At 52.8% G+C, this 26258-nt stretch overlaps 2 protein-coding genes across 7 annotated transcripts in view; one reads left to right on the top strand and one right to left on the bottom strand.

The window, feature by feature from the left end:
* HMGXB3 (HMG-box containing 3) overlaps positions 1–7187 on the top strand; it is a 59191-nt gene extending 52004 nt beyond the window's left edge. For 5 of the 6 annotated variants that reach the window (XM_023739152.1, XM_023739151.1, XM_023739150.1 and 2 more), the window contains 4 exons: positions 269–402; positions 1316–1432; positions 4441–4650; positions 5761–7187. In XM_023739152.1, the coding sequence (XP_023594920.1) occupies positions 269–402; positions 1316–1432; positions 4441–4650; positions 5761–6228 (929 nt within the window). In that variant the 3' untranslated portion in view covers positions 6229–7187. The remainder of the gene's footprint in view (positions 1–268; positions 403–1315; positions 1433–4440; positions 4651–5760) is intronic. The other variant, XM_004384900.1, reaches the window with a different exon arrangement.
* A 130-nt stretch (positions 7188–7317) lies between these two features.
* The window catches only part of CSF1R (colony stimulating factor 1 receptor), a 34963-nt gene continuing 16022 nt past the window's right edge, over positions 7318–26258 (bottom strand). The window contains exons 7-21 of the mRNA XM_004384899.2: positions 25301–25416; positions 24999–25119; positions 24669–24856; positions 21974–22089; positions 16089–16215; positions 15849–15953; positions 15240–15350; positions 14349–14511; positions 11993–12084; positions 11793–11890; positions 10653–10775; positions 10460–10571; positions 9365–9464; positions 8381–8489; positions 7318–8283 (exon numbers count right to left, since the gene is read on the bottom strand). Coding sequence (XP_004384956.1) covers positions 8125–8283; positions 8381–8489; positions 9365–9464; positions 10460–10571; positions 10653–10775; positions 11793–11890; positions 11993–12084; positions 14349–14511; positions 15240–15350; positions 15849–15953; positions 16089–16215; positions 21974–22089; positions 24669–24856; positions 24999–25119; positions 25301–25416 — 1840 coding nt within the window. The 3' untranslated portion in view covers positions 7318–8124. The remainder of the gene's footprint in view (positions 8284–8380; positions 8490–9364; positions 9465–10459; positions 10572–10652; positions 10776–11792; positions 11891–11992; positions 12085–14348; positions 14512–15239; positions 15351–15848; positions 15954–16088; positions 16216–21973; positions 22090–24668; positions 24857–24998; positions 25120–25300; positions 25417–26258) is intronic.

The following is a 26258-nucleotide window of genomic DNA, read 5'->3' as shown; positions in this document are numbered from 1 at the left end:
AGGGCCATCTGCTGGATATCTCACTTGTAGATGTCCAGAGCACAAAGCCATTTCTGAGAAATCACAGATACCTGTGGAAGTCATAGACCTGCCATGAGTTCCACCTCTCCTAGCACCCAAAGAAGTGCTCAGTGCAGAGCTTGCTTCCACTCCTTGCTGTTGCATAGGCCAAGCCCTTGGTTCTGTTCATCCTTGCGCATAAGGGGCTACCCGTGACCTCTGTTGGCTGGCAGTAGCACCCTCCCCTCAGCACTGTCATCTCTTGCAGGCAATGGTAGTGCCTTGGTGAGGCTGCTCCAGGAGGGTACCTGCAAGCTCGAGCAGATTGGTTCCTACAGTGAGGAGGAGCTGCGGCAACTGCTGGGCCATTGTGGCATCCCCTTTGGGGCAGAAGACTCCAAGGTGAGTGTCAGGGACAGCAGCAGAGATAGGGACTTTAGGAGCAGGCTGGCTGGTCCACTTTTCTGGGCAGGAATTGGGTCACCTGGTCCCTTGTGTTGGACAGAGGGTGCTGGCAGTCAAGGAGGCCTCGGAGAGAGTAGCCAGATCATGGCAGCATGTGAGGCCTTTCCCTCCCGTTCCTCCTGTTCAAGGTAATGGACCTAGACTTGGGGGTCAGGAAGCCTCCCTCTCCTGCTTACTGTGTGTGACCTTAGGTAAGCTCTTTACCCTTCTGAGCCTTATTTTCATTTGTGAAGTAATGTTGTTGTTAAATACTGACCTCACGAGGGTGTTGTGAGAAATGCACTTTATACCTGTCTGGTTATCACCTATCCGACCTCTTAGAACTGGAGCCCTGGTGGTGCAGTGGTTAAGACCTACAGCTGCTAACTAAAAGGTCGGCAGTTCGAATCCACCAGCTGTTCCTTGGAAACTCTGTGGGGCAGTTCTACTCTGTCCTGTAGGGTCACTATGAGTTGGAATTGACTTGATGCCAGTGGGTTTTTTTTTTTTTTTTTTTTTTTTTTTTAAGTCTTAGAAAATGGATGCTATTACATACATAGAGAGTGTGTGTGTGTGCTTTATTCTTACATTGTTTACTTCATGCCTCTGGGCTGTTGAGGATTTTCTGCTTCCTTCAAGTCCAAATTAAAATGTTAGCTCCTCTTTGCAGCTAACAGCTAAGTAGGAAGGACTCAGGCCTAAGGGTCCCCATCTGTACCTAGAGGAGGCTAAGCTGAGGAGGCTGCAAAACTGACTCTGGCCCTGAATAGTTTATTCTTTTGCTTTGGGTGTTGAAGTGAGCAGTTGATCTGAGCACTGGCCTGGTCCCTTAGCATTCACCCCCTGGTTTTTATCTGACCTTTTACCCCAGGACCAGCTCTGCTTCTCCTTGTTGGCCCTCTACGAATCTGTGCAGAATGGAGCCAGAGCTAGACAGCCCCCACCTCATCTCACAGGGGGTAAAATCTACAAAGTGTGCCCCCATCAGGTAAGAGGGTAGCAAAGGAGAGCTTAGGGTGAACTTGTTCATGTCAGGTTTACTTGTTTCCCTGAGGACAGAGATGACTGTGAGCAGCTTTTCCTGCTTTTCATTCATAGGGAAGGCAAACTGATTGTAACCTATGGCAGTAGGGGAGGGATGGGATGACATGGAATGAGATGGGATTTGGGTCTGATTGCAAGGAGTAGACCACGGTTTCTCAACATCAGCACTGTTGACATTTTGGACCAGAGAGTAGCACTGTTGACATTTTGGACCAGGTAGTTCTTTGCGGGGTCTGTTCTGTGCATTGCAGGATATCTATCAGCATCCCTGGCTTCTAGTGCGTTAGATAGCCAGTAGCACAGCCCCTTCCTCCCAGTTGTGACAACCAAAAATGTCTCCAGACATTTCTAAGTGTTCTTGGGGGAACAAACTCACCCTGGGTGAGAGCTATTGGTATAGACACACGAGATTGCCTCAAGAAGAGAAAAGGCTTTGTTTTGTTTGTTTTGTCTTGTTTATTTCTAAAAATACCTGAGAGTTTGAGGGATGCCGCGAACCAAGGCTACTCCAGAGACCGTGTCAGCTTCTGTTTTCCTCTCATCACTTGGCTTGTTATTTGACTCCTCGTAGCTGAGCTCAGGCTCTAGCATCTTCTGCTGCTTACTGGTCTAGTTTCTTAGGATGTCCCAGGTCGGACTGCCCATAAAGAGAATCTGATCGATCCAGCTTATCCTTTAATGGCCAGGCTTAGGTCACTGGGCAGCCTGTGGAGTAGCTGCCCATGGGCCTGGTGCCTACCTGTGGGCTAGGGAGGCAACCTGTGTCATTCATCAGGAGTATTAATCTCCTGACCATGAGCTGGGCACTGCACCAGCTGCTGAGGATATAGGGGTGAGCTCACGTTGTTAGCTGTCATCGAGTTGGCCCTCGGCTCATGGCAACCCCATGAACAACAGAACAAAATGCTGCCTGGTCCTGTGCCATCCCCACGATGGGTTGCGGATTGGATTGTTGTTTTCCATAGGATTTTTATTGGCTGATTTTCAGAAGTAGATCTCTGGGCCTTTCTTCCTAGTCCATCTTAGTCTGGAAGCTTCACTGACACCTGTTTAGCATCGTAACAGCATGCAAGCCTTCACCGACTGCGCATGAGGTGCACTGGCTGGGAATCAAACTCACGTCCCCCGCATGGAAGGCGGGAACTCTACCACTAAACCACCAGTGTCATTGAGCTCCTATTTTAGTGGGGGAATAAAGTAACCACAGCTTGTGGCAGTAGCTCTGAAGAAATAGACAAGGGCCTGAAATAGAAAGTAACAGGGAAGCACCTGTTCTCTAGGGGTCAGCCAGAGAAATCAGACCTGAAGGATGGATAGGGGCCCTAGTGATGAGCCAGGGAAGGAATGTTCCAGGCAAAGGAAGGAGAAATCACTAAGGTGGGAAGGCATAGTGAGCCAAGAGGAGGGAGGTGGGAGGAGTCAGCAGAGGCCAGATCATGCTGTGCTTTATAGGCCCGAGCAGCAGTTTAGATTTTATTCTGAGAGTAATAAGGGAGCTGTTGGACAGTTTTGAATGGGAATGGTGACATGGTCTGGTTTTGGCTTTCGGAAGCTCACTCTGCCTACCTGTAGAAGGGTGTGGGCCAGTGTCTTAGTCATCTGGTGCTGCTATAACAGAAATATCACAAATGGATGCCTATAACAAACAGAAATTTATTCTCACAGTCTGGGAGGCTAAAAGTCCAAACTCAGAGAGCTAGCTCTAGAAGAAGGCTTTCTCTCTATGTCAGCTCTGTAGGAAGGTCCCTGTCCCTTCAGCTTCTGCTTCCCAATTCCTTGGAGATCTCCATGTGTCTTGGCATCTATCTATCTTACCCCATCTCTCTCTGCTGGCTTGTTTAATCTCTTTTATATCTCAAAAGACATTGGCTCAAGATACACCCTGCACTAATCCTGCCTCATTAACATAACAAAGTCCATTCCCAGATGAGATTATAACCACAGGCATAGAGGTTAGGATTTAAAACATATTTTGGGGGGACACAGTTCAACCCGTAACAGTGGGTAACCACCAGATCAGCTCGGGGACAAGTTGTGCTATATGATGGTGTAGGCCCAGGAAGATACTGGGGGCAGAAAGTCCACTGAGCAAGCACTGAGTGGGGAGAGGTTGGCCTAACAGAGCCTTCAGTGCACTGAGGTGCGTGGGCCAGCAGGGTAACCTGGCTGCTTAAAAGGGAATCAGGTGACCAACTCCTTTAACAAAATCCTGTGTCTGAGGGAGGTGCTTGATACTGCCTCAGAGCTTGATACTGCTCAGACGATGTGTGCATATGACTGGGGACTATCTTATGAGGAGCAGTTGAAGATTCATAGGAGTGTGAGAGCTTAGAGCTCAGGGCTGTGGGGGGCGATGAGGACGTGTGAAGGTAGGGAGATAGAGTCAGGTAGAGTTCTCCAGTGTACGCAGAGCTGCCCGGCTGTGGTATGGTGGCTGGGCGCCCTGTCAGTGGGGTTGTTTAGTAGACTCCGTCAGGGGCTCGCATCTGGCAGCACCTCAGGGTCTGGTGGGGAGCTTGCTAAAAACCCAAATGCTTAAGATTCCACCCCACAGGCCCTGATAATTCCTTAGGTTTGAGTTGGTGCCCGGAATCTACATTTGTAACCAGCTCTTAGTGAGGGTGCTGTGCAGCCAGGATAGGGAGTCATGGACTAGGCGATGCTTTGGTAGATGATGTGTTGGGGGGTGTTTGGAGCAGATGCCCTCTGAGGTGCTTCTCTGCCTCAGTTGCAGACAGGGTGCTTCCAGCTCCTCTCATAGGAGGGCAAGGTGGCTTCATTTACTTCATTTAGGGACATGAGTAGGAGGGGAGCATAATGCCATGGCTCCGGCAGGGTGGTCATGGCTTCAGTCATGACACCTGTTTGCTGCTCTTGCTGGGAAGAAGGGAGTGAGGACGGTCTTCAGATCTGCCACTTAACCCTGTGCTGTGTCCTCCCCTTCCACCCCAGGTAATCTGTGGCTCTAAGTACCTTGTGCGGGGCGAGAGTGCCCGCGACCATGTAGATCTGCTTGCCTCTTCCCGCCATTGGCCACCTGTCTACGTGGTAGACATGGCCACACCAGTGGCCCTGTGTGCTGACCTCTGCTACCCAGAGCTGACCAGCCAGATGTGGGGGAGGAACCAGGGCTGTTTCTCCAGCCCCATGGAGCCACCTCTGGTGAGTACCTCCTGAGGAACTGGAATAAATCTCTCAGGCTGACCATGTTTCACCCTTTGGTTCTTCAGGAAGGCATCCCCAACATCCTTTTTCTGCACCATATTTTGCCTTATTGCTTTGGAACCAGCATTTATTCCACAAATAGTTACTGGCCAACCCCCATGAGTCAGGCCACAGCATGTTGCTTAGAAAAGTCAGGCTATCCCCAGCACAGGTGCCTTAGGGTAAAAAGGGTTGCCTTCTAGATAAGCCTAGAAAATTGCTGTTTTGGAGAGTCATGTGCCCATTGACATATTAAAGGCCCCAGCCAGCCCTGGAGTGCACTGTTGAACTCAACCCATCTTAAATCGATGTGACCATGAATATACTGCATGGCATATCTTTTGTGATCTAGAGACACATGGGTTTAGAAAACACTTATCTTACCCAACCTTCTCCTTTTATTCAAAGGGGAAACTAAGGCCCAGACAGGGGAATGGACTTGTCCAGGGTCACACAGCAAGTTAGTGGCAGAGCCCCTGTCATGAGCCTTGGTACATTGTACCAGCAGTTCTTAACAGAGAGGCTCTGGCCCTCCAAGGCCAGCGGTGCCCTTTGCTGAAAGAGACATTAGGACTGTTACTGAGAGGCAGGTACTCAAGAAATGAGTGAGTACCTGTCAGGGTGCATTATGGGAGGGTAAGGCCTCTCTGGCTTTGCCTTGGAGGAGATAGCATTGTCATCATGTACCTTTTTCTTACTCCCTGGGCTCAGTGGCTCTGTGAGCTTGTCCTGGGGACTCCAGAAAGGTGTCTTAGCCTCAGTCAGAACCAGTCCCTCCCCACTTCCACTGTAGCCCGCAGCCTGAATCGACAAGTCGCAATAACCACAGCAGTTCAGGTAATCCAACATCAGCTCTGAGTGTATGCCGTCACTGTTACTGTCCCTTTTGTCACACAAGGAAATGGAGGCACAGAGAGGCGGGGGAGAGAGGGGACTTGCCCCAGGAGACACAGTAAGTGGTGAAGCTAGGTTTTGAACCAGGGCTGTCTGACCACACAGCTTTTGCTCTCATCCACCACACAGGTTCTGCCTTAGTCATTAGCAGGTGGCTTCTTATATCTCTTCTAGAGTGTGTCCTGCCCAGAGCTCTTGGACCAGCATTATACTGTGGACATGACGGAGACTGAGCATTCTGTCCAGCACCCGGTCACCAAGACGGCCACACGGCGCATTGTCCATGCAGGCACACAGCCCAGTCCTGGCAACCCCAGTGCTGGGCACCACTCCCTAACCCTGTGCCCTGAGCTGGCACCCTACGCAACCATCCTGGCCTCCATCGCAGACAGCAGACCAAACAGTGTCCGCCAGCGGCCCATTGCCTTTGACAGTGCCACGCACTATTACCTCTACAACCGCCTCATGGACTTCCTCACCAGCCGCGAGATTGTCAACCGGCAGATCCATGACATTGTGCAGAGCTGCCAGCCTGGCGAGGTGGTCATCCGGGACACCCTCTACCGCCTTGGGGTGGCTCAGATCAAGACAGAGACAGAGGAGGAGGGTGAGGAAGAGGAGGTAGCCGCAGCGGCAGAATAAGCCAGGCTGTTGTACAGGGATTGCACCAGCTATCTCAAGCCATAGTAAGGGCCTTGCCTGAGGTAAATGTATCCAGGAAACCGGTGGAAGTGTTCACCTGTGGGGAGGGCCTCTGACTGCTGGGACTGACCAAAGAGCTTCCATTTCCTGAGCAAAGTGGGGTCCAGGGTCCTTGGTCCTGAATCCCACCACCCCTAGGGGGTCAGGAGAAGCACCAGGAAACCTTTCACTGGCCCTGAGAGAGCACTTAGGGGGCATAGTCTGTTCAACAGAAGGGAAGGGAGGCTGAGGGAAAGGCTGGCAGCTAGTGGCTTCCCTGGGGCCTGCTGTGGGTCATGGGGTGGAGGTCCTGGGAGAACTAGATGGGGAGGCTGCTGAGGCATCTCTTCCCTCCACTGAGGAGCCCCTGTTTCCAGCCCCTGTGGCCACATTCGTTCCTTAGCCTGTTGCCTTTGATTTGGGGCCTTGAGGGCCTCATTAGCTATAGGGGCTCCTTTGGGCCCTTGATTCTCCCCAGAGGAGGGATGCATTTCTCAACAGTCTGCTCTTAACCTGCACCCAAATCTGGGAGAAGCTGAAGGGAGAGACAGCCACAGCTTTTCCAGAACTGTTCTCTGCCCTGAGCTTTGGGGAAGAGGATCCCCTCACTCCTTTCCCTGGCTGCCACTGCTGCACCCTGCATCCTCTTGGGCCATGGAACCCTCACAACAGAGGGGATGTGGCCCTTAGTCACGACACAACCTGGCAGCAGTAGGAAAAACTCCCTTCTATGAAGGGGAAGCAGACTGGGCCACAAGGAAACAGCGGGACTGGCTCAAGTGCCCAGGGTTTGCTTAGGGCACGGGAACTGGCCGTGTGTTATTTAATTTATTAAAAGGAGCGGAGTAGGTGGCTTTTTCCGCTCCCTCTTCCCCGACAAGAATAAAGTTTATTAAATTATCTGGTTTGGGTGAAGCCAGAGTCATTTCCATGGTCATCATGTGGGGCAGAGTGCAGTTGAGCTCCAGAGGTGCTGAGCTCGTCACTACACATGAAGGAAGGAGGTCTTAGGGGGTTGGCTGGTGTGGCACAAAGAACCAGAGAGCCAGCTTTGTTAATGCTGTTAGTTTAATGTCGACGGAGATGTCCCGCAGCGTGACCATTAGTTATGATGAGTCAACTTGGGGGAGCACGCGCTTCTTGCTTAGTGTGGCCAGCCACACGCCAAGGTCCTATGCTCTCCCGCCCAGCATGATGGGGTAGTGGGCAGAACACCCCTAACTTTTAGCTGCCACGTGGCTCATTACAGCAGTACCAGATCCAGGCAGGGTAGAGGTGGGGGTGAAGGCTTTTATAGGGCAGAGACCAGGAGGTACTGTTAGATTCTTCCAAAGGAGCCGCTTGTTCCGAGGGCCTGACCTGAATGCAGCCTCTGAGCACCAGCCCCCTCCTGCTGCTCTATCCGGTCAGGCGAGGGGGCTCCTACTTTGCCAGTCTGTGCAGTCCTGAGGGGCCTCGTTTTCTCAGTACTAGGGCAGCTCCTGAGGACTGGTTAGGGACAAAACCATTGAGACATGAGGGAACCAGGGAAAGGGGTTCCTGGAAGTGGGTACAAGGTTAAGAGTGAGCTGGGGGTTCTACCAGTTGGCATAGCAAACATGAGGCTGGCAGCACTGAGAACAGTGTGGGAGGGGATGGGGGCTCAGCCCCCAGCCGCTGGCTGGCAGTGATGGCCCAGGCTTCAGAAGTGGGGTCCTCCGACCTCCCATGAGTTGTTCACGTTGCAGAGTTTCAGAGCTGGGCAGGCTGTTGAGTGACATGACCAAGGGCAGAGTTTGTATGTTCTCCCCATGTTGCCCACGCATGGAGGAGTCGAAGCTTAGAGGAGGGGAGAGGCAGTACTTCCTTGTCATCACCTCAGCAGAACTGGTAGTTGTTGGGCTGCAGCATTGACTGGGAACTATCCCCTTGCTCACAGCAGGCCAGGTGCTCACTTGAGCTTTCCTCTGGCTCGCTGCTGCCGCTGCCACCACTGCTGCTGCCGCTGCTGCTGCTGCTGGTCAGGTTGGCGTAGTCCTGAGGGCAGGGGAGGCCAGGAAATGGTCAGCCCTTATTCATCGGGCCCAACCTGGCCTGCTTTAGCAACCCCTGCCCTGAGCCTGGCCCTACTCACCTGCTCTTTCCTGTCCACTTTGGCCTGCTCCCGAAGGAGGAAGCAGATCTGCTTGAAAGTGGGTCTGCGGGTGGGCTCCAGGTCCCAGCAGGCCTGCATGATGCTGTATCTGGAGACAGGACAGGGTGCCTGTGAGAGGCTCCCCAGGGTCGGGGGATTTTTTTCCCCTGCCCCCAACAGAGTCCTACTCAGCAGAGTTCTCCAAACCAGGTCAGAAGTGAGCCTAGCACAAGACCTGTGGTAAGTCCTCCGTGTGCATTCTCATTTAATCACAGTAACCTTGGAGAAAGGTACTTTTCATCACCCCAGTTTTGACAGATGAGGGAAGAAAGCTCTGAGATGGTATCTTGCCCAAGCTTATGTGCTAAAAGGGGACAATCTTGAAGTCTGCAGGTAGGTTTGAGGGATTGGCTGGAGAGCGTGAGAGGCTGGTGCGCTGGTTAGCCGGGTGGGTGGATCTACCCCAGCAGAGTGGCTGGGTGGAAGCAGGAGTGGCCGTTACCGAGCACACAGCTGCAGTGGGTGAACTAGTGGCCAGTTGGCCCGTGCAGAGGCTGGTCGGCTTGGGGCTGGGAGTGAGTGAGGCGTTCCTGGTGGGTCAGCTGTGCTGAGTCACCTGTCAGACTGCAGTGCCTGGCCAGCTAGTGGGCTCTGAAAGGCTGGCAATCACAGATCACCAGGACAGAAGAAAAAAGCCTTCCTCTGGGTCACTGTAATAACAGCGTCTGAGTTAAATGTCATCGGACCAGCCCCATTTTCACTTCTCAGTTAAAACTCTGTTCTGTAGAACACTCCCCCGCCCCATAGGCAACCTAGGAAACTAGTGGAGAACCTGGCTTGTTTTAAGAGTCCATTGCGGGGGAGATGAAGCCTGACCCCAGAACCTTTTGGAGGGACAGACCAGGGCCACACTTTCTTCTATCCCCTTCCAAGGAAATTCAAAATCCAGGCTGTCTTCCTCCCTCCCCGAGACCCTTCACTCACATATTCTTTGGGGCAAACGCAGGCTGGGCCATTTGGTAACCATCCTTCACCAGTTTGTAGAACTTGCTGTTCACCAGGATGCCAGGGTAGGGGTTCAAACCTGCAAAGGCCAAGATCACATGAGAGGCCAGCTTAAGACTTCACCTTCCTCCACGTACACGTGTCAGTGAAGCTGAGGTGCCAGGGGTACCACCTGAACGGTGGTGGTGCTAGAACAGCCAGACGCTGTGCAAAGGGCTTAAGCTTGTAGGAAGTGAGGAGCCTTCACCCAGGCCTTCTCACGCAGTACAAAGCTCCAGCACAGGCCTTGGAGTCAGACCAAAACTTGAGTTGTGTGTCACTGAAATGTGGCCAACAAGAATACCTGCACCACCAGAGGTGGTTAGGGAATTAAAGAGTGTGAGTCCCTGGGCTAGTCCTCAGGAAGTGGGAGCTAGCAGGGTAACTCAAGCTGCATCTTTTTTTTTTTTTTTAATAAGCTCTATGGATGTAGTCAAGTCCCCTTGGGAGGTATGTTTATTTATTGTGGTAAATACATACGTAACAAAACGTTTGCCATTTCAACATTCTTCTCACACGTACAACTCAGTGACATTAATTATAATTCCATCTGCATTTTTAAGGCTAAGGAGCCCTGGTGGTGCAGTGGTTAAGCACTTGGCTGTTAACCAAAAGGCTGGCGGTTCAAACCCCCCCAGCCATTCCATGAAAGAAAGACCTGGCGATCTGCTCCCGTAAAGATTACAGCTATGGGAGAGTTCTACTCTGTAACCCATAGGGTCACGAAGAGTCGAAAATTGACTTGACTGCACCTAACAAAAATAAATCTCAGACGAGAGGGGAAGCGGCTTTCTAGTTAGCAGAAACTGCACAAGCAGAGTCACAAATACGGGAACAGCCCAGAGGAAACGAGTGACGTGTGTTGGGTGGCAGGTCTTCCTGGCTCACGTGGGAGCTGCGGCTCTTGGTTTTAGCTCAGCCTTTGCCCACCCCTTCGGTCCCACCAGCACTTGCTCTGTCCTGGGCACCAAGCAACCCTGACTAGTGTCCTCCCCCACAAGGTACAGGGCACGGAGGTTGGGCCCAGTGGCTTACCAAGTGAGAAGATCTCCCAGAGGAGGATGCCATAAGACCAGACGTCACTCTGAACCGTGTATACACAGTCGAAGATGCTCTCTGGAGCCATCCATTTCACAGGCAGGCGGGCCTGGCACGGCAGTTCCCTGTTACCTTGGGTCCTAGCCCGCCGCCCCCTCCCCAGCCCAGCCCACCCACTCCCAGCACTCACGTTGCCCTTGACAATGTAGTTGGAGTCATTCATGATGTCCCTAGCCAGCCCAAAGTCCCCAATCTTGGCCACATGCCCACTGGTCAACAGCACGTTTCGGGCTGCCACATCCCGGTGGATGCACTGGGGGGAAGCACCGCGGGGTTAGTCTGAGCTCTTGCCCTACCTGAGCCCAAGGTGCGGGAGGAGCAGGGAGGGCCTCAGAGGCCTTGGGGTCCCCCTCAGAGGAGAGCATCAGTTTGAGCTCTTTACTCTGGACTTCACCCTTCTGTCAGAGCCTGGATCTGAGACAATTTAATGTTTAGAAACCACCGTCACCTGAGCTGCCATGCCCTTTGTCCATGAGCAGCAGGAGCTTGCTTAGAGCCAGGACATCCGCTCAGGCTCTAGAAGCAATGAGCCCCTCGTGCTGTGAGGAGCTGCCACCCACACGGCCTTACTCTATGCCAGCCCCTTCCCTAAGCATTTGTACTTGTAACCCAGTTTTATCCTCAAACAATTCTGTGATTATGCCCATTTTTATAGACGTAGAAATTGAGGCTCAGAGAAGATAGTTTCTCCAAGTCCCATAGCAAGTGGCAGAGCCAGCAGTCAAGCCCAGGACTCCCAAGTCTGTGCTATTAGGGTGATGGTAAAAGTCCTACTCCCTGGGCACCTACTGCTGGATTGAGTGTATTTTATATGTCATCTCGTATCCTCAGAACAACTCTGTGAGGGAGGTTCCATTATCATCCCCATTTTACAGCATGAGAGGTCGTTGCTTCTGGGGCCTGAGCAGAGACTCAGGATTTCTTTACAGCCCATGAGACCATGTGCTTTTGAGTAAAAGTGAATGGATAAAGCTTGTTCATGGAAATGGTATTCTTCCCAGCCTTCTGCATGCTGGGGACACAGGCAGCTGCTTGGGTCGGGGTGCCACCCCTCCTGAAGGAACCCTGGGCACCCCTTCTCCCACTCATTCCTGCAGCCCACTGATGCCCTGTGGCCGCTGCTACTTGCTCCCTTGCACTCTGGCTCTTCCCTTGCCCCCTCACACACTCCCCTTTCCTCCCCTCATCCTCACCCATCAAGCCTTACAGGGGTTCAGCCTCCCTCTAGCAGGGCCTGGGTGGCCACATGCAGGGACCGGGTCTGACTCACATTCTTGGAAGCGAGGAAGGCCATCCCCTGGGCCACTTGGCTTGAGAAGTGGAGCAGGTCTCTGAGCTCCAGTGGCCGCCTGTCTTCCTTGTCCAGGCCTGCGGTGGGAAGAGGCTTCAGGGCCGCATCACCATGCCCCTGCTCCTCCCTGGCCCCAGCCCCCAGCGCCCCCTCTCTCCCCCACACTGGCACCTCCTTACCTTGCTCAGAGAAGGAGTCATTTGAAGATGAAGTGGAGACAGGCCTCATCTCCACATAGGTGTCCACACCCTGGCTGGAGAAGCCGCTGTCCCTACATAGGAGAGAGGGTCCAGAGGCTGGGTCAGTCCCCACCGCTGCCCTGCCCCAGCTCAAGCTGTGATCTCACCCAGCCCCTCAGCAGCAGGGAAGGGAAGAGACCTTGGGATCAACTTCAACATCACTTCCTGACAAGGATCCCCTCTGCCACATTCTATCTAAGTCATCATTGATCTCTGCTTGACCAGCCCCAGCAATAGGAGCTTACAACCAGTATCTTCTGGCAGCTCTACCTGTTACCTCTTCATTGTTCCTATGGCAAATCTGCCCCTGGGATGTTCCTCCTTCTGGTCCTGGCTCTACCATCAAGGACCACAGAGAAGAAGTTGGCTCCCTCTTCCCTGACACAGCCCTGCAGGGATTGGAACATACTCTAGGGCCCCTTCTTTGAGCTGTCTCTTCTCTAGACCAGGGTTCTCACCCCTGACCTCACATTAAAATCGTCTGGGGAACATTTAACAACCCACATGCCCAGGACACCAGACCAATGACTTCAGAATCTCCAGGGGCAAAACCCAGTCATTGGCCTTTTTTAAGTCTCTCCAGGTGGTTCCCGTGTGCAGCCTGGGTTGGACCCACTGGTCTAGAGGAATGCTTCTTTCACTGTCATCAACATGCATATGAATCATCTGAATTACGATGAAGATTCTGATTCAGCAGGGCTGCTTGGGCCTGAGAGCCTGCATTTCTACCAGCCCCTGGGTGATGCCTACACCCCCACACTTTCAGTCTGAGAAGCACTGGTCTAGATTAAATAGCCACTACTCCTAATATTCCAACCAGACATTTCTGGACACCTCTTACCCTCCTGTCCCCCTCTGCGATAGAGATGTGCTCCTTTCTTCATGTCCCCAGAAAGAGAACCCAGTGTTTTATTTATGGTCTGATCATGGCAAAACCATCCCCTCCCTTGTTCTAGAAGCAATACTTCTATTAATGTAACCTGGGATCCCATTGACAGGATTGCTTGACATGCCATTTGACTTTGAAAGCACCCTGCCTCGAGTCATTTCCCCACCTGCAGATTCCACAATGGAAGTGATTCCTTTTTCTGGTTCTTGTTTTGATTTCATCTGGCCTGAGGCTCTAGCCTGCAGAGGCCCAGTGTTATCCGCCCTCACAGAGGGGGAGTCAGAGACTCAGAAGAGGAAGCAGGCCCGTTGGGTCCCCATTTTTAAGGATGGAGAGAAATAGCTTCCTTCCCCTTTTGCCTGCACAGGCTTGGCAGCTGACAGTGGCAGGATAGGGGCCCTTGTGCAGAATACTGCCCATTCTGGTCTGGTCTCAGCCCTTAGCAGCCTGGCTCTGAGGCCCCACAAGCCCCCAAGACTGAGACCTCCAGAGAACAGTGTGGTTCAGGTGAGTAAGTCCTGGACCAGGAGTTGGGAGAGCAGAATTCTAGCTCAGGCTGTGCTTCTGCCCTGACTCATGTATGGCACAAAACTCGCCACTTCCTCCTCTGGTTCCCCATGTGGCTCCGTCCATCTGCTTCTGTGTGGTTTCCAGGAATCACAGCATTACGGAATAGCAAAGCCGGAAAGGCCCTGAGAGGCCATCTCATTCAACCCCCTTATGGCTCCCTGGGGAAACTGAGGCCCAGGTGGGCCAGGGACTTGGCCACAGTCACACAGCTAATCCCGCTGTTTCGTCCCCTCTCACCCAACAAGCCCCAGATTCTGCCCCACTTCTTTGTAGCAGGGAGGGGACGTTGGCTTCTCAGTGGAATGGTTGCCCTGCAGCCCCTAAACAGCACGTGCCATGGGAGACATGCGGTGATTAGCCTCACGACTTGCAAATCTGATCTTTTACAGATAGTAAGGTGATGGTTCAATGGTTAAGCGCTCGGCTGCTAACCAAAAGGTTGGCAGTTTGAACCCACAAGTCACTCCATGGGAGAAAAGACCTGGCGATCTGCTCCCGTAAATATTACAACCTAGGAAACCCTATGGAACAGTTCTACTCTGTCATCTAGGATCACTATGAGTTAGAATCGACTTGACAGCACACAACAACCACCACCAAGCCATGAGCTGCCCATCTTTGCCCTCCAAACTCCCAGCATATTTCTGGTGCTCAAATATTTGTGGAATGATGGGAATAAATAGTAAGAAATGCTGAGTTGCCCATATAACCTGGGATGGCTGCTCCCCATAGCACAGATAGGAGTGTGAGGGCCATACCCACACCCAACCCTGAGCTAGCTTTGGGGGCAGACCCAGGTGTTCCACCTCCCAGTGCTGCCCTCTGCTAGGGCACTACCTGTGGACACATTTCTTCTCCAGATGGATGTTCTTGTAGCCAGTGACCCCATCAGGGTCCTGGCCTGGGTCCGGGCTGAGTCCCAGCATGGCCTCAGCCTTTCGGCGCAGGAAGTTGAGCAGGTCGCCATAGCAACAGTATTCAGTGATGACCAGGACAGGGCCTAGAGCAGCCAAGAGAGTGGGGTGGGGGTGGGGTGTGGGTTCACCCGTTGTTCCCACCTCCTTCCCTCCGGACATGTGAACAGGAACATGAGGCTGGGGGAATGAGGCACCCCAGAGTGGGACTCAGGAGACCTGAGCTCTAATCCTGACCCTCTGTGGGCAGGTTTCTCCATTCTCTGTGCCTCAGTCACCCCATATGTCTAAGGCAGAACTTAAAAATTGGTTTTAGCCAAGGAATTCCTTTCAATGGGAATCTATGGTGGTGCAACATAGGGCAAATAAAAGCAAAGCTGTTATAGGTGAAGAGGATGAGGATGGATTTAGAGTCCTGACAACTCCTAGGACACCGCTATGGACCCTGGGGTGAGTGTTTGTCCAAGCATCTTTGGGTGGGGGCTACTTAAAAGGTAGATTTGGGGGCTTTACTCCAGACCCACAAAATCAGACTCCTGGCAGGGCTGCGGAATCTGCACTTTTATCTCCCTCTCTAGGCGATTTTGATGTCCACTGACTTCTGAGAACCACTGGTTAGAGCTCCACAGAACTGTCTGCATCCCCAAAAGTAGCTTTTGACTCACTGGGGAGTCTAGCCTAGGGATTTATGGATGTTAAGGCAGGGTGCTGGAGGAGATGGGAAAGAGAAGATGGAGCGAAGTGGCCCTGGAGCCCTCATACACTCCGAGAGGCCCAAGGCCATGGATCTCTTTCCCCTGCCAGGGCCTCTCACCTCCATGTGTACAGGCTCCTAGAAGGTTGACTATGTTCTCATGCTGGCCCAGGTGACTCATGATCTTCAGTTCCGACATGAGGGCCTCCTTCTCGTCAGCGTGAGCCGTGGCTGGACAGTAAGACCACAGATCCCACGGATAAGGAGAGGAAAGAACACAGAGAGTCACAGTGAGAGACAGGAGACCCAAATGCAGAAACTCAGGGGAGGAAGCAGGGGAGACCCAGAGGAATCCAGAGGCCCAAAGAGGAGAAGGAATGGACACACGGTTGGGAGTTAGAGAGAGGAGAGAGAGATGGGCTTGTCACTGAGCTGCTCTTGGGGTGACAGGATGTCAAGCCGCGGCCAGGCCATGGCCCCAGGTGGCCTGTGTGCACCCTAGCCTCCTTGGGGCTCAGCCAGAAGCCCCTCCACACCCAAAGGTTGACCCAGACCTCCTCAGAACCAGAAGTCAGGGGAGCCTGGAGCTCATGAGAGAAGCCAAGTGTCCTCACCTCCAACCCCAGCCTCTGTACAGGCAGAAAATGGGGGTGATGCCTCTTATGATGAAAAGTCATACCCACTTTCCACCCCTTCCCCAATACTCCCTAACCTATTCCCCTGACTTACACTTCAGCATCTTCACAGCCACCTTCAGGACAGCATCTTCCTTGCCCAGACCAAAGGCCGTGGCCTCCACCACCTTCCCAAAGGCACCAGCTCCGAGGGTCTTACCTACCACATACACAGGCTTCTTAGGTCCCTGGGCACCAAAGGGCCTTCTCTCTAAGGGCCCACAGACTCCCTGCACCCTGCCCCCACTGGCCCTGTGACAGGGAGGGCATAAATGGTGCTGAGATCCCATCTCACCAAACTGCAAGTTGTTTCGGGGAAACTCCCACTTCTCATTGTAGGGCAGCTGGGTGGGGTCGATGAAGGTGTAAGTGTTGCCCTCATAGCTCTCGATGATCTTCCAGCGCACCTGGTACTTGGGCTTCTGCAGGCGGAGTCGGGGGTGCGGGGGGAGGTGGAAGAGAAGAAGGCATATGTCAGCCAGGTCTGGCCAGAGGATCCTAGATCTCATCCCCTGAGAGGAGGGCTGGAGAAGGCTGGGGGCAGCCTGACATGTGGTGAAAAGGACAAGGTTGTCTCATGAACACTCCACTGAAGGCCTAGTCCGAGCTCTGACTCTGCCTTACTGTGTGACCTTCTCTTCTCTGAGCCTCAGTTTCCCTACCTGTGTATCGAAGGAGTTGTGGGGGATACCTCTGAGGGCCCTGACAGGAGTTTGGTCATTCCTGAGCCAGGAGGGAGAGTGGAACTTGAGATCTATTCATCCATACCAACATTCACCTATCCTTCCTCTCACCCCTTCATCCACCCAGGTATTTTACTGAGCACCTATTTGTGTCAGGCATTGCTGATTCAAAGTTTAACAAGACAGAGTCCCTGCCCTCATGGAGTTTGCATTCTAGTAGCTGAGACTGGTATTAACCTCAAGTAAATATATATGTAGGGATTTTTCAAACAGTGCTGTGAAGAAAATAGAGTAATGGAACAGAAGGTCCCTGGGTAGCGCAAATGGTTTGTACCTCAGCTACTAACTGAAAGGTTAGTTGTTTGAGTCTACCCAGTGGTACTCTGGAGGAAAGGCCTAGAATTCTGTTTCCATAAGATTAAATCAAAGGCCAAATCTGTTGCCTGGTGACCCCACGTATTACAGAGTAGAACTGCTCCATAGGGTTTTCTTGGATTGTAATCTCAACAGAAGCAGATCTCCAGGCCTTTTTCCATGGTACCGCTGAGTGGGTTCAAACTGCCAACCTTTAGGTGAGGAGTCAAACACAAGCCGTTTGCACTGCCCAGGAACCCCGTCCATAAGATTACAGCCATTGAAAACCCTGTGGAACAATTCTACTTGACACACATGGGGTTGCCGTGAGTTGGATTCAATCAACTGGACAGTGAATTTCTTTTTTTTTTTAAATAGGATAGAGAGTGATGAGGGTGAAGTACAATTTATGATAAGTTAGGGAAGGCCTCTGAGGAGGTGACCTTTGAGGTGAGACTTGAACAATGAAGAGGAGCCAGCCACATGGTACTCAGGAGGGAGAATTTTCCAGGCACCCTGAACAGCAAATGTGAAAGCCATGAGCTGAGAAGATCCCGGCCAGTTTGAGGGACAGGAGGGCGGCCAGTGTGGCTTGAAGGATGGGATAGGAAGTTCGAGGGGCTCGAGGGGCTTGTGGGCTGTGATGTGTGCGGTTTCCATTCTAACTGCAGTGAGAAGCCCTTGAGGGTTCAGACAGGGAAGTAACAAGGTGTGACTTTACATTTTTAAACTAGAGAGAGAGAGAAGTAGAGAGGGATCATGCCCAGTAGGCAGTGAGCATCTCGGGGACCAGGACCTTTGGAAAGACTGGAGTTCCTTCTCAGGTTTTCCATGTAGCCAGCGAGGCAGGGCCCGGATCTGGGAAACAGGAGCGCTGCCTTTCTGTTTCCCACCGAGGGTGGCAGCTGTACAGGGGCATCCTGCCAGCGGTGCCCATGAGAAGTGCTGATGGAAGACTGAGTTTAGGGAGAAAGTGGAAGCTGGGATCGGGTGGTAGAGGACACTAAGGCCCTGGGTCAGCAGACCTACTTGCTTTCCGGTCAGGCCTTGGGGATGGGGACCAGCTGGCTTGTGCTTGTAGCTGAGCTCCTTCCTGAGCACCCACAGCTCCAGGGCAGCTAAACGTGTGTGAATGGGTGTTAGGGTGGCGAGGTGGCCTACGGCTGCAGGTCTTACCCAGGTTAGGAGAAAAGACTCCAGATAGCTATCAGTAAGAACTTCCAGATGGTAGTTTGGGAGGAAAGACCACAGTTAGACATAAGGGAGAACTTCCAAGTTCTGATTAGCAGGGAAGACTGCAGGTAAACTTAAAAACATCCATGTCATGGCTTGGGAGAATAGTCTGGAATAGGACATAAAGAACTTCAGAGTCTCCAAGGATTCCAGCCCTGCATGTGGGTGCCCTTCCAACCAGGGAGACACAGACAGCGCGAGGAGGGGCGTCTTTGACCTCTCCTGGCCACTTCCATCTCCAGCAGCCTCTGCGGCCGAGGCTGTGTTCTCTCCTCACCACTTCTCCTTCTTCTGTCCCTCTGCAGCTGGGCCTGAGTCAGCCCCCTCCTGCCTCCAGCAGGGCAGGGTATGTTGGGGGAAGTGGGGGATCAAAGGAGCAAGAGGTTGTCTGGCTGGAATCTCAGATTTTGGGATTCTAGATGCTGTACCTGGAGGAAGACTGAGCCTTCTCCCTCCTGTCTCGGATCTCCCCATCCCTCTTCCCCTGCTCTGCTTGTCCACCACCAGGGCTGGATGCTCAGCCCCCAGGCCGGCCTGGGCTATCACTGGAAAGGACCTCCTCAAGCTGATCTCAAGTGTGGCTCCCAGGGCTTCTACACAGAGGGGCACCCCCTTCCCAAGAGAACCATTAGAGAAAGGTCTGGATGGGCCGCCCCAGGCCAGATTTCCTAATAATGTAGTGTGACCGTAATGATAGCAGTGCTATGAGCACTTCCTGTGAGCAGGGCACTGACTAGGCACTCAACGTGCGTCATCTCATGTACTCCTCATAACACGCCTGGGCCCATCCCCACACCCACCCACCCCCTGGGAACTGAGGTGGGGATGCAGTCATCAAGGACCCTCCCCACCTTGGCCTGCTGATTCTGAGTGGGTGGGAGTTCTCTGTCATGGGAAGGTGGAGACATGAACAACTCCCACTGGAGGCTTCGGGGGACCCCCCTGTCTATCTCCAATGCACCCCGACCCTCAGATCTCAGCTCTGGACCCAGAATCCTAGCCTCTCAAGCGGCCTGCCATCCTCTTCCCTCCTCCCCATCCCCCTGCCCTCCCTGCGCCCCTCCTCTTCTCAGCCTGCTGACTCCTGCCCTTTTCTCTTCCCCCTGGGCCCCCCTTGTGGTCTCCCTGGAGGCTACAAAGGCGATGACTCAGCCCTGAGGCAGAAACACCCTTCCCACAGACAGGCAGTGAGGACTGGCCAGGCTGAGCCCCCAGCGAAGGGCCAAGGCTCAGAACCCCATGGGGCAAAGCAGGAGGATTGGATGTCAGGTCCTGAGGCAGGGGAATGGCCATCTAGAACCTTTAACGTCTTGTCCCATGGCATGCCCTCCTTCCCTGGCCTCTAGATGGCTTAGCAGCAGTTGAATTTACAAGGTAGGAAATGAACTGGTGACTGGGAATGAATGTTCCAGAAATGGTACCATGGAGAGAAGGGAAGACATCTTCAAACCATGGCCAAGGGGGCTGCTCAGCCGAAGACAGAAAGGGCTCGAGGGGGACCCGGCCCTTCTCTGAAACCTCTGCTCTGTGGGTGACTTGGAGGCAGTTTTTAGCTCCATATAAGGGAGAACTTTCCAACAGTCAGAGCTGCTCAAAGAAGGAACAAGGGAGCGAGGTCTTGTTATTGGAGGTCGACGAGAACTTTGGGTGTGTGGTCAAGGAGATGCCCAACCTCAGACGTCCCTTCAATCCCAAAATGTATGAGCTAACTTTGGTTCCCCAGCCCACTTCCCTTCTGGGATGAGGGTATGTGGCTTCCACTATGCCCAGCACCAGGCTAAATCCTCTACACACGTTATGTCATTGAATCCTCATGACCGTCTGGTGGGTTGGCTGCCATTAAAATCCCATTTTACAGATGGAGAAACAGAGTCTTAAGAGATGCAAACTTTCCCAGGATTCCATAGCCTGAGACTGGCAGAAGCAGAATTTGGACTCAAACTCATCTCCCAACCCTAGGCTCTTATATACTAGACCATCAGTAGGGTCTTGAAATGTCACAGGTGGATGGATGAGCTGTTAAGGACCACCCATTCCCATTGTACAGGTGGAGAAACTGAGGCCCAGAGAGGGCAGTGACTCAACAAGGTCACATGACAAAACAGTGTCAGAGCTAGAAGTCCTGATATGGGGCTGTTTTCTTGGGGGCTATGCTTGGAACAGTCTCCTCCTGCTGGGTGCTGGCACGAGCAGAGACAGCCCAAGCCCCCATGGACCCCTGGGATTATGTGCCCCCAATCCCACTCCAAATCTTATTCCCACAATAAAACCCCCAAGGCAAGTGTGGGGAAGAAAATGCAACAAAGGGGGCCCACAATGTGGGTTATTTACCCTGAAATAATATCACTCCCTTGTTCAAGCCTATTGATGGCCCTAGACTTACAGGATGGGGTTTCACCCCTCAGACTCCCAACCTGGCCCCAGCCCCTTCTGCCTCCTCATCCAGGCACTAACATTTCTGGAGCTTTCCCGGATATTGCCCTCCACCCCATTTGCACACACAGCCCCTCCCCAGAAATACTCTTTCCATACATCTCACTTGCATACCTCCCATCTTTCAAGGCCATCTCACCATGCCCCCTCCTCCATCCAGTCTCCCTTGCCCCACCACTGCCTCTGATCTCCTATAGCCATCTAGCCTGGCCCTTCTTAGAAGCTGATCCCACTGGACTTTGCCCGTGGTCCAGACCTTGGGTGCTGGGTGGGAGGTGCCTGGGACTCTGCTTCCACAACACCCCTCACTCCCTCTGGCAGGTTCTTTAACCTTGCTGAGCCTCAGTCTCCTTGTTGGTAAAATGCATACTATTATAGTTCCAGCCTTTGGGTGGTTGCTAGGATAAAATGAGATGATTCAGAGAGAGGCTGTTCCACATAATGGTAAAAAAATATGGCTTTGGAGTCAGTCCCTCAGGGTTATTATTTACCAGCCATAGACTGGGACAACTGTCTCAACCTCTGGGGATCCCAGCTTCCTACTCTGTAAAACGGGTAAATAATACTGTCTCTATCACATGCTTGTTTTTGTTTATTTGTTTGAACATTTCATTGTTGTTTAGGTGAAAGTTTATAGAGCAAATTAGTTTCCCATTCAACAATTTACACACAGCTTGTTTTGTGACACTGATTGCGTCATGTGCGTGTTGAGGGCATTAAATGGGATGATGCAGATGATAAACTCTATAAAAAACCAAACTTGTTGCCCTTGAGTCGATTCCGACTTGTCGCAAACCTATAGGACAGAGTAGAACTGACCCACAGGGTTTCCAAAGAGTGGCTGGTGGATTCAAACTGCCAACCTTTTGGTTAGCAGTCATAGCTCTTAACCACTGCACCATCCAGGCTCCAAACTCTATAAAAATGCCCCTAAATACGCTATCGCTTATTGAGCCCTCAAAGTGGCAGGCTGCACATTAAATGTGCAATGTGCAATAAACGGCAGCTTTGATTAATAACACTAAATAATTCTACCTCCTCCACTAGACTACTCACTACTGGAGGTGAGACACAAGCCTGGCCCTGTGGATGTCCTATGTGTGTGCCTAGCCCCATCTGGTCTGCGCTGGGTGCCAGGGAGCCCCCAGCCTGGGACAGAACTCCATGTTTCCATTCTCCCGTTCATCTCATAACATCTCTCTCTCTCTGTAATCCACGCCCTCACTTGCATGGTTTTTGATTAGTGACTGTCTCCTGCACCAGACAGTAAACCCCTCAGAAGTCCTTGCATTTTGCCTCACCAGGAGCCTAGCATCATGTTGGCATACAATAGGCGCTCACTAGAGAGCTATTGGCTGACTGGCTGACTGACAGAATGAGTGTCTGTGGATCTGCACAGCCTGCTGGTCCTGTCCTGGATTTGGCTCATGGGGTGCCAAGCTGCCCCCACTCCTGCCCACCGAGGCCACCTGCTCACCTGCTTGTACTTGTACAGAAGCAGCACGAGCAGCAGTAGCAGCAAGGCCATGACCGACATGCAGGCAACCAGCACCGGTGTGAAGAGGGGCTCCTTAAGGCGATGTACAGTGGCTTCTGGAAGGGACAGGACAGAGCAGTGAGCAGGCAGGGGGGCCTCTGCACCCCCTCCCCACACTGAGATCAAGCCAGCACACTGCCTGGAATGCTGTAGGTGCTCAAGAATGCTCGCTGACTGAATGAAGTTGTCCTGTCACCAGGAAGCACCCGGAACCTCAGGGAGCCTCTCCTGCAGCACCCCCACCCCAGACAGGGGCAGGGAGGACAGCCCTTCCAGCTCTGCTCATCCCCAACTCCAAACACTGCCCAGAATCACAGTCTCTTCGGGTTGGCAGGGGTACACCTGAGGTCATGCAGCCCCATCCCCACCACTACAAGGAATCCCTCTGCAGCAGCTTGGTCTAGTATCCAGCTGTTTTGCTTGCATACATACCCCCCGTTGACTGCGGGAGGGGCTTCTCACCCTACAACTCTGGGAAGCTGGGTCAGAAAGGCCTCCTAGAGGGTGGACTGAGATCAGCCTCCCCCGCGTCTTCCCTGCAGCTTCCCGTGTGCCCTTTGGGACCACACAGCTCTTCGCAGGGTCTGAAAGCTGGGTTCATGGTCCCTGGGACTCCTCTTCCCTGGATCATAGCCTTAGTTCTCTAGAAGTGGTTTAAATGACATAATTTCCATCCCCTTACCCAGGTCAATAAGGGGCCCTGGTGGCGCAACAGTTAAGTACTTGGCTGCTAACTGAACGGTGGGCAGTTCGAACCCTCCAGCTGCTCCTTGGGGGAAAAGACCTGGCAATCTGCTCCGGTGAATTATGGTTACAGCCTAGGAAACCCTATGGGGCAGGTCTATTCTGTCCTGTAGTGTTGCTATGAGTCAGAATCGACATATAACAACAACAACACCCAGGTCAAGGGTTTGGGTCTGAGGTCAAATCTCACCTCTGCCACTTAGGAGTGTTATGGATTGAATTGTGCCCCTCAAAATACGTGTTGGAATCCTAACTTCCATACCTGTGGATGTTTTCCCATTTGGGAATAGAGTTTTCTTTGTTATGTTAATTAGGCCATATCAGTGTATGGTGTGCTTTAAACCTGCTGATTTTTGAGATACAAAAGGAGCAGATTAGACACAGAGAAGCAAGCACGAACAGAGAAGGGTACATACCATGTGGAAATCGCCTAGGAATCAAGGAAGGCTGGGTCTACAGAAATTCAAAGAGATCTTCCCCCAGAGCCAACAGAGAGAGAGCCTTCCACTAGAGCCGGCAGCCTGAATTCGGGCTTCTAGTCTCCTAAACCGTGATAAAATACGTTTCTGTCCTTTAAAACCACCCGCTTGTCCCTTTGGACCCAGGGTTCCTTCATGGAGAAGCTCCTAGACCAGGGGAAGATTGATGCTAAGGACCTTCCCCCAGAACAGAGAGAGAGAAAATGTTCTCCTGGAGCTGGCACCCTGAATTTGGACCTGTAGCCTCCTAGACTGTAAGAGAATAAATTTCGCTTTATTAAAGCCAAAAAAAAAAACAACAAACCACTCGCTTGTGGTATTTCTGTTACTGCCACACTCGGAAACTAATACAGGAGGTATATGACACTGAGTCTGTGACTTCTCCCTAAGCCTCAGGCTTATCATGTCCAAAACTGGAAGGAAAATCAGATTTATCTCCTAGGGCTGTGAGAGCTAACTGAGAGAATGCACAATGCCTGGCCCAGTGTAAGCATCAATAAAAGCCTGGCTTTATTACTTTAACACAATCAGCAGGAGGGAGATTCAGAGCAGCCACAGCCAGCTGTGTGCGGGGTCCGGCCCTGGACACGGGTGGTCCAAGGCCAGCAGCTAGGGCACATGAGTGACCACCTCAGAGCCATGCTGAGGCCAGGGACACTTTCTGCCCTTCCTGGACCCAGAGAGCCTCACTGGGGTCTGGCACCCAGTGGGTGCTGAAAGCTATTTGTTAAAGGCCTGAGAGTGCTGCAGTTCTCTGCAGCTGCAGCCTCTTAGAACCAGAGAACTAGCCCATCTGGAACCTTTGGGCAAAATAGAAAAAGGTACCCCTTCCTCTGGGCAGATGCAGCCTGCCTCTCAGCCCACGCAGCCTCGTGAGCAGTGGCCCTGAATGGATGAGACTGGGGCTCAGGGCGGGAGCGGTGTGGGGAGGTGGAGGGGATCCTCAAGGGCTGGCCCGGGGCGGGGGTGGGGTGGGGCTTGTTGCCCCCTTTACTTGCTTGTTGCCCGTCTCCCTGATCAGACTCCAGGCTCCAGGGAGACATAGGATCCCCTGCCTCGAGCAGGTGCCTGGCGCACAGTGGATGCCAAGTACACGTTTTGAAAGAATTAATGAAAGTGCAGGAATATGAGCCGAGGTGGCCAGGTTAAGTTGCACTTGCCTTCTCACGGGACCTGTGTTTGCCCCCTCTGCTCTTCTCCCCAACAGTGCAGCCCACAGGGCTCTAGCTGTCCCCATCTCACTGCCTCAGGGGACCTGGCAGGCAAGAGGGGCCTGGAGCTGGGCCCAGAGAGGTGGAACCCGGTATTGCTGGAATCTGCTCCAGTTGGACCTCTGGCCCTGGCTCCCTGGTGGCTGGGGGCTCTTTCCTGGGCCCATCCTAGCCTGGAGGGGAGTGGGAGGGTAGACTCACCGACAGAGATGGGCCAGAAGGCCTGGGTGGCATTCCCTGCCCAGTTGTGGGCCCTGCACTCATAGGTCATGTTGTGTCCCAGGCTTCCAATGGCCAGCACGCTCTGGACAGTCACCTTATGGAAGGGCTCCTCGCTTAGAACCTCAGGGTGCGTGCCCTCCAAGACCAGCTCCTGGGCCCCCTCACATCTGGGATGAGCAGAGTGTGGCTCAAAGTTGTGGGGTGTCCAGCACCCAGGGCAGGACTCCCGGCATGCCCCTCCCACAAATGGGGTGCTCAGCCCTGCCCCAGACCCTCAGGCCAGGAGGAAGTTGGGCCAAGTCCACTTACCTATCAGTGTGGCCCCAGCACTGTAGCCACGTTACGTTGGGCCGTGGGTACCCAGTGGCTTCACAGACCAGGGCATCAGAGCCATTGATGTGGGTCTGCATGACCCTTACCTCTGGGGGGTCTGAGGAGGAAAGGAGGTACAGAAGAGGAAGAGATCAGATCAGAGGTCCCAAGTCCCTTCACCCCACCATCCCCCACTGAGTCTGCTCGGCCTAGCCCCTCCAGTACCCCCTCCCCTGGTCGAGCCCATCTCTCCAGGCAGCACTGGGGATCCATGCCCCCAACTCCACCCCATCACTCACATCGAAGGATAATTTCAAAGGTCAAAGTTTTCCAGCCTCCCGCGTTTCTGGCCAGGAAAGAGTAGCGGCCAGCCTCAGAGGGCTTCAGGCGGGGCAGGGAGAGGGTGGAGGTGTACCTGCAGGATTGGAACAGGCAATCTGGGGTGAACTTCAGCCCCGGCATGGCCCCTGCCAGGACATCAGTGTTCAGACAACAGCTGTGAGGAGTTTGTTTTATTGTTGATAACATACCCAGGGCACCTAAGTTGGGTGCCTTCAGGCATGGGGAAACCACTAACCCTATTTCCTTAATTGGCTTTCTTGTCTATAAAGTGGTTTTGTCTTGAGGTTTAGCAGAGGTGACTTCTGTAAAGAGCTGACACTGGCGCATCTCACAGGCACCCACTGATTGTACCTGCTTTACCACCATCACTGAGCTACACCTTCACGACAGCAGCAATCCCTGCTGTAAATGTCAGCACCCAAGTCAGGTGTCATCCCTCAGACACCAACCCTGCCGAGAGAGACTGTGAGTGAGACAAGGGGCAGGATGTACATCCCTGAGTTCCAGGCTGTGGGGCTAGAGAGCCTGGAGTTCAAGTGCTGGTGCTGCCATTTCTTAGCTGTGTGACCTCAGGCAAGTACTTAACCTCTCTGATCCTCTGCTTCCTTTTCTGAGGGTGATACTGATAGTAGCTAATTCCCAGAGCTCATCTGAGGATTACAGGGATATGTATTGCATGCACTCAATTTAATGATTTCCTTTATTACCAAAAAAGCAGCCCTGCTGGTGCAGTGGTTAAGCACTCAGCTGCTAACAGAAAGGTCAGTGGTTCAAACCCACCAGCCACTCCATGGGAGAAAGATGTGGCAGTGTGCTTCTGTAAAGATTGCAGCCTTGGAAACCCTGTGGGGCAGTTCTACTCTGTCCTATAGTGTCATTATGAGTTGGAATCGACTTGACGGCAACAGGATTTTT

Source organism: Trichechus manatus, unplaced genomic scaffold (assembly GCF_000243295.1).
Source record: "Trichechus manatus latirostris isolate Lorelei unplaced genomic scaffold, TriManLat1.0 scaffold00130, whole genome shotgun sequence".
Taxonomy (NCBI): Eukaryota; Metazoa; Chordata; class Mammalia; order Sirenia; family Trichechidae; genus Trichechus; species Trichechus manatus.
This window is presented reverse-complemented; position numbering and strand designations above follow the sequence as displayed.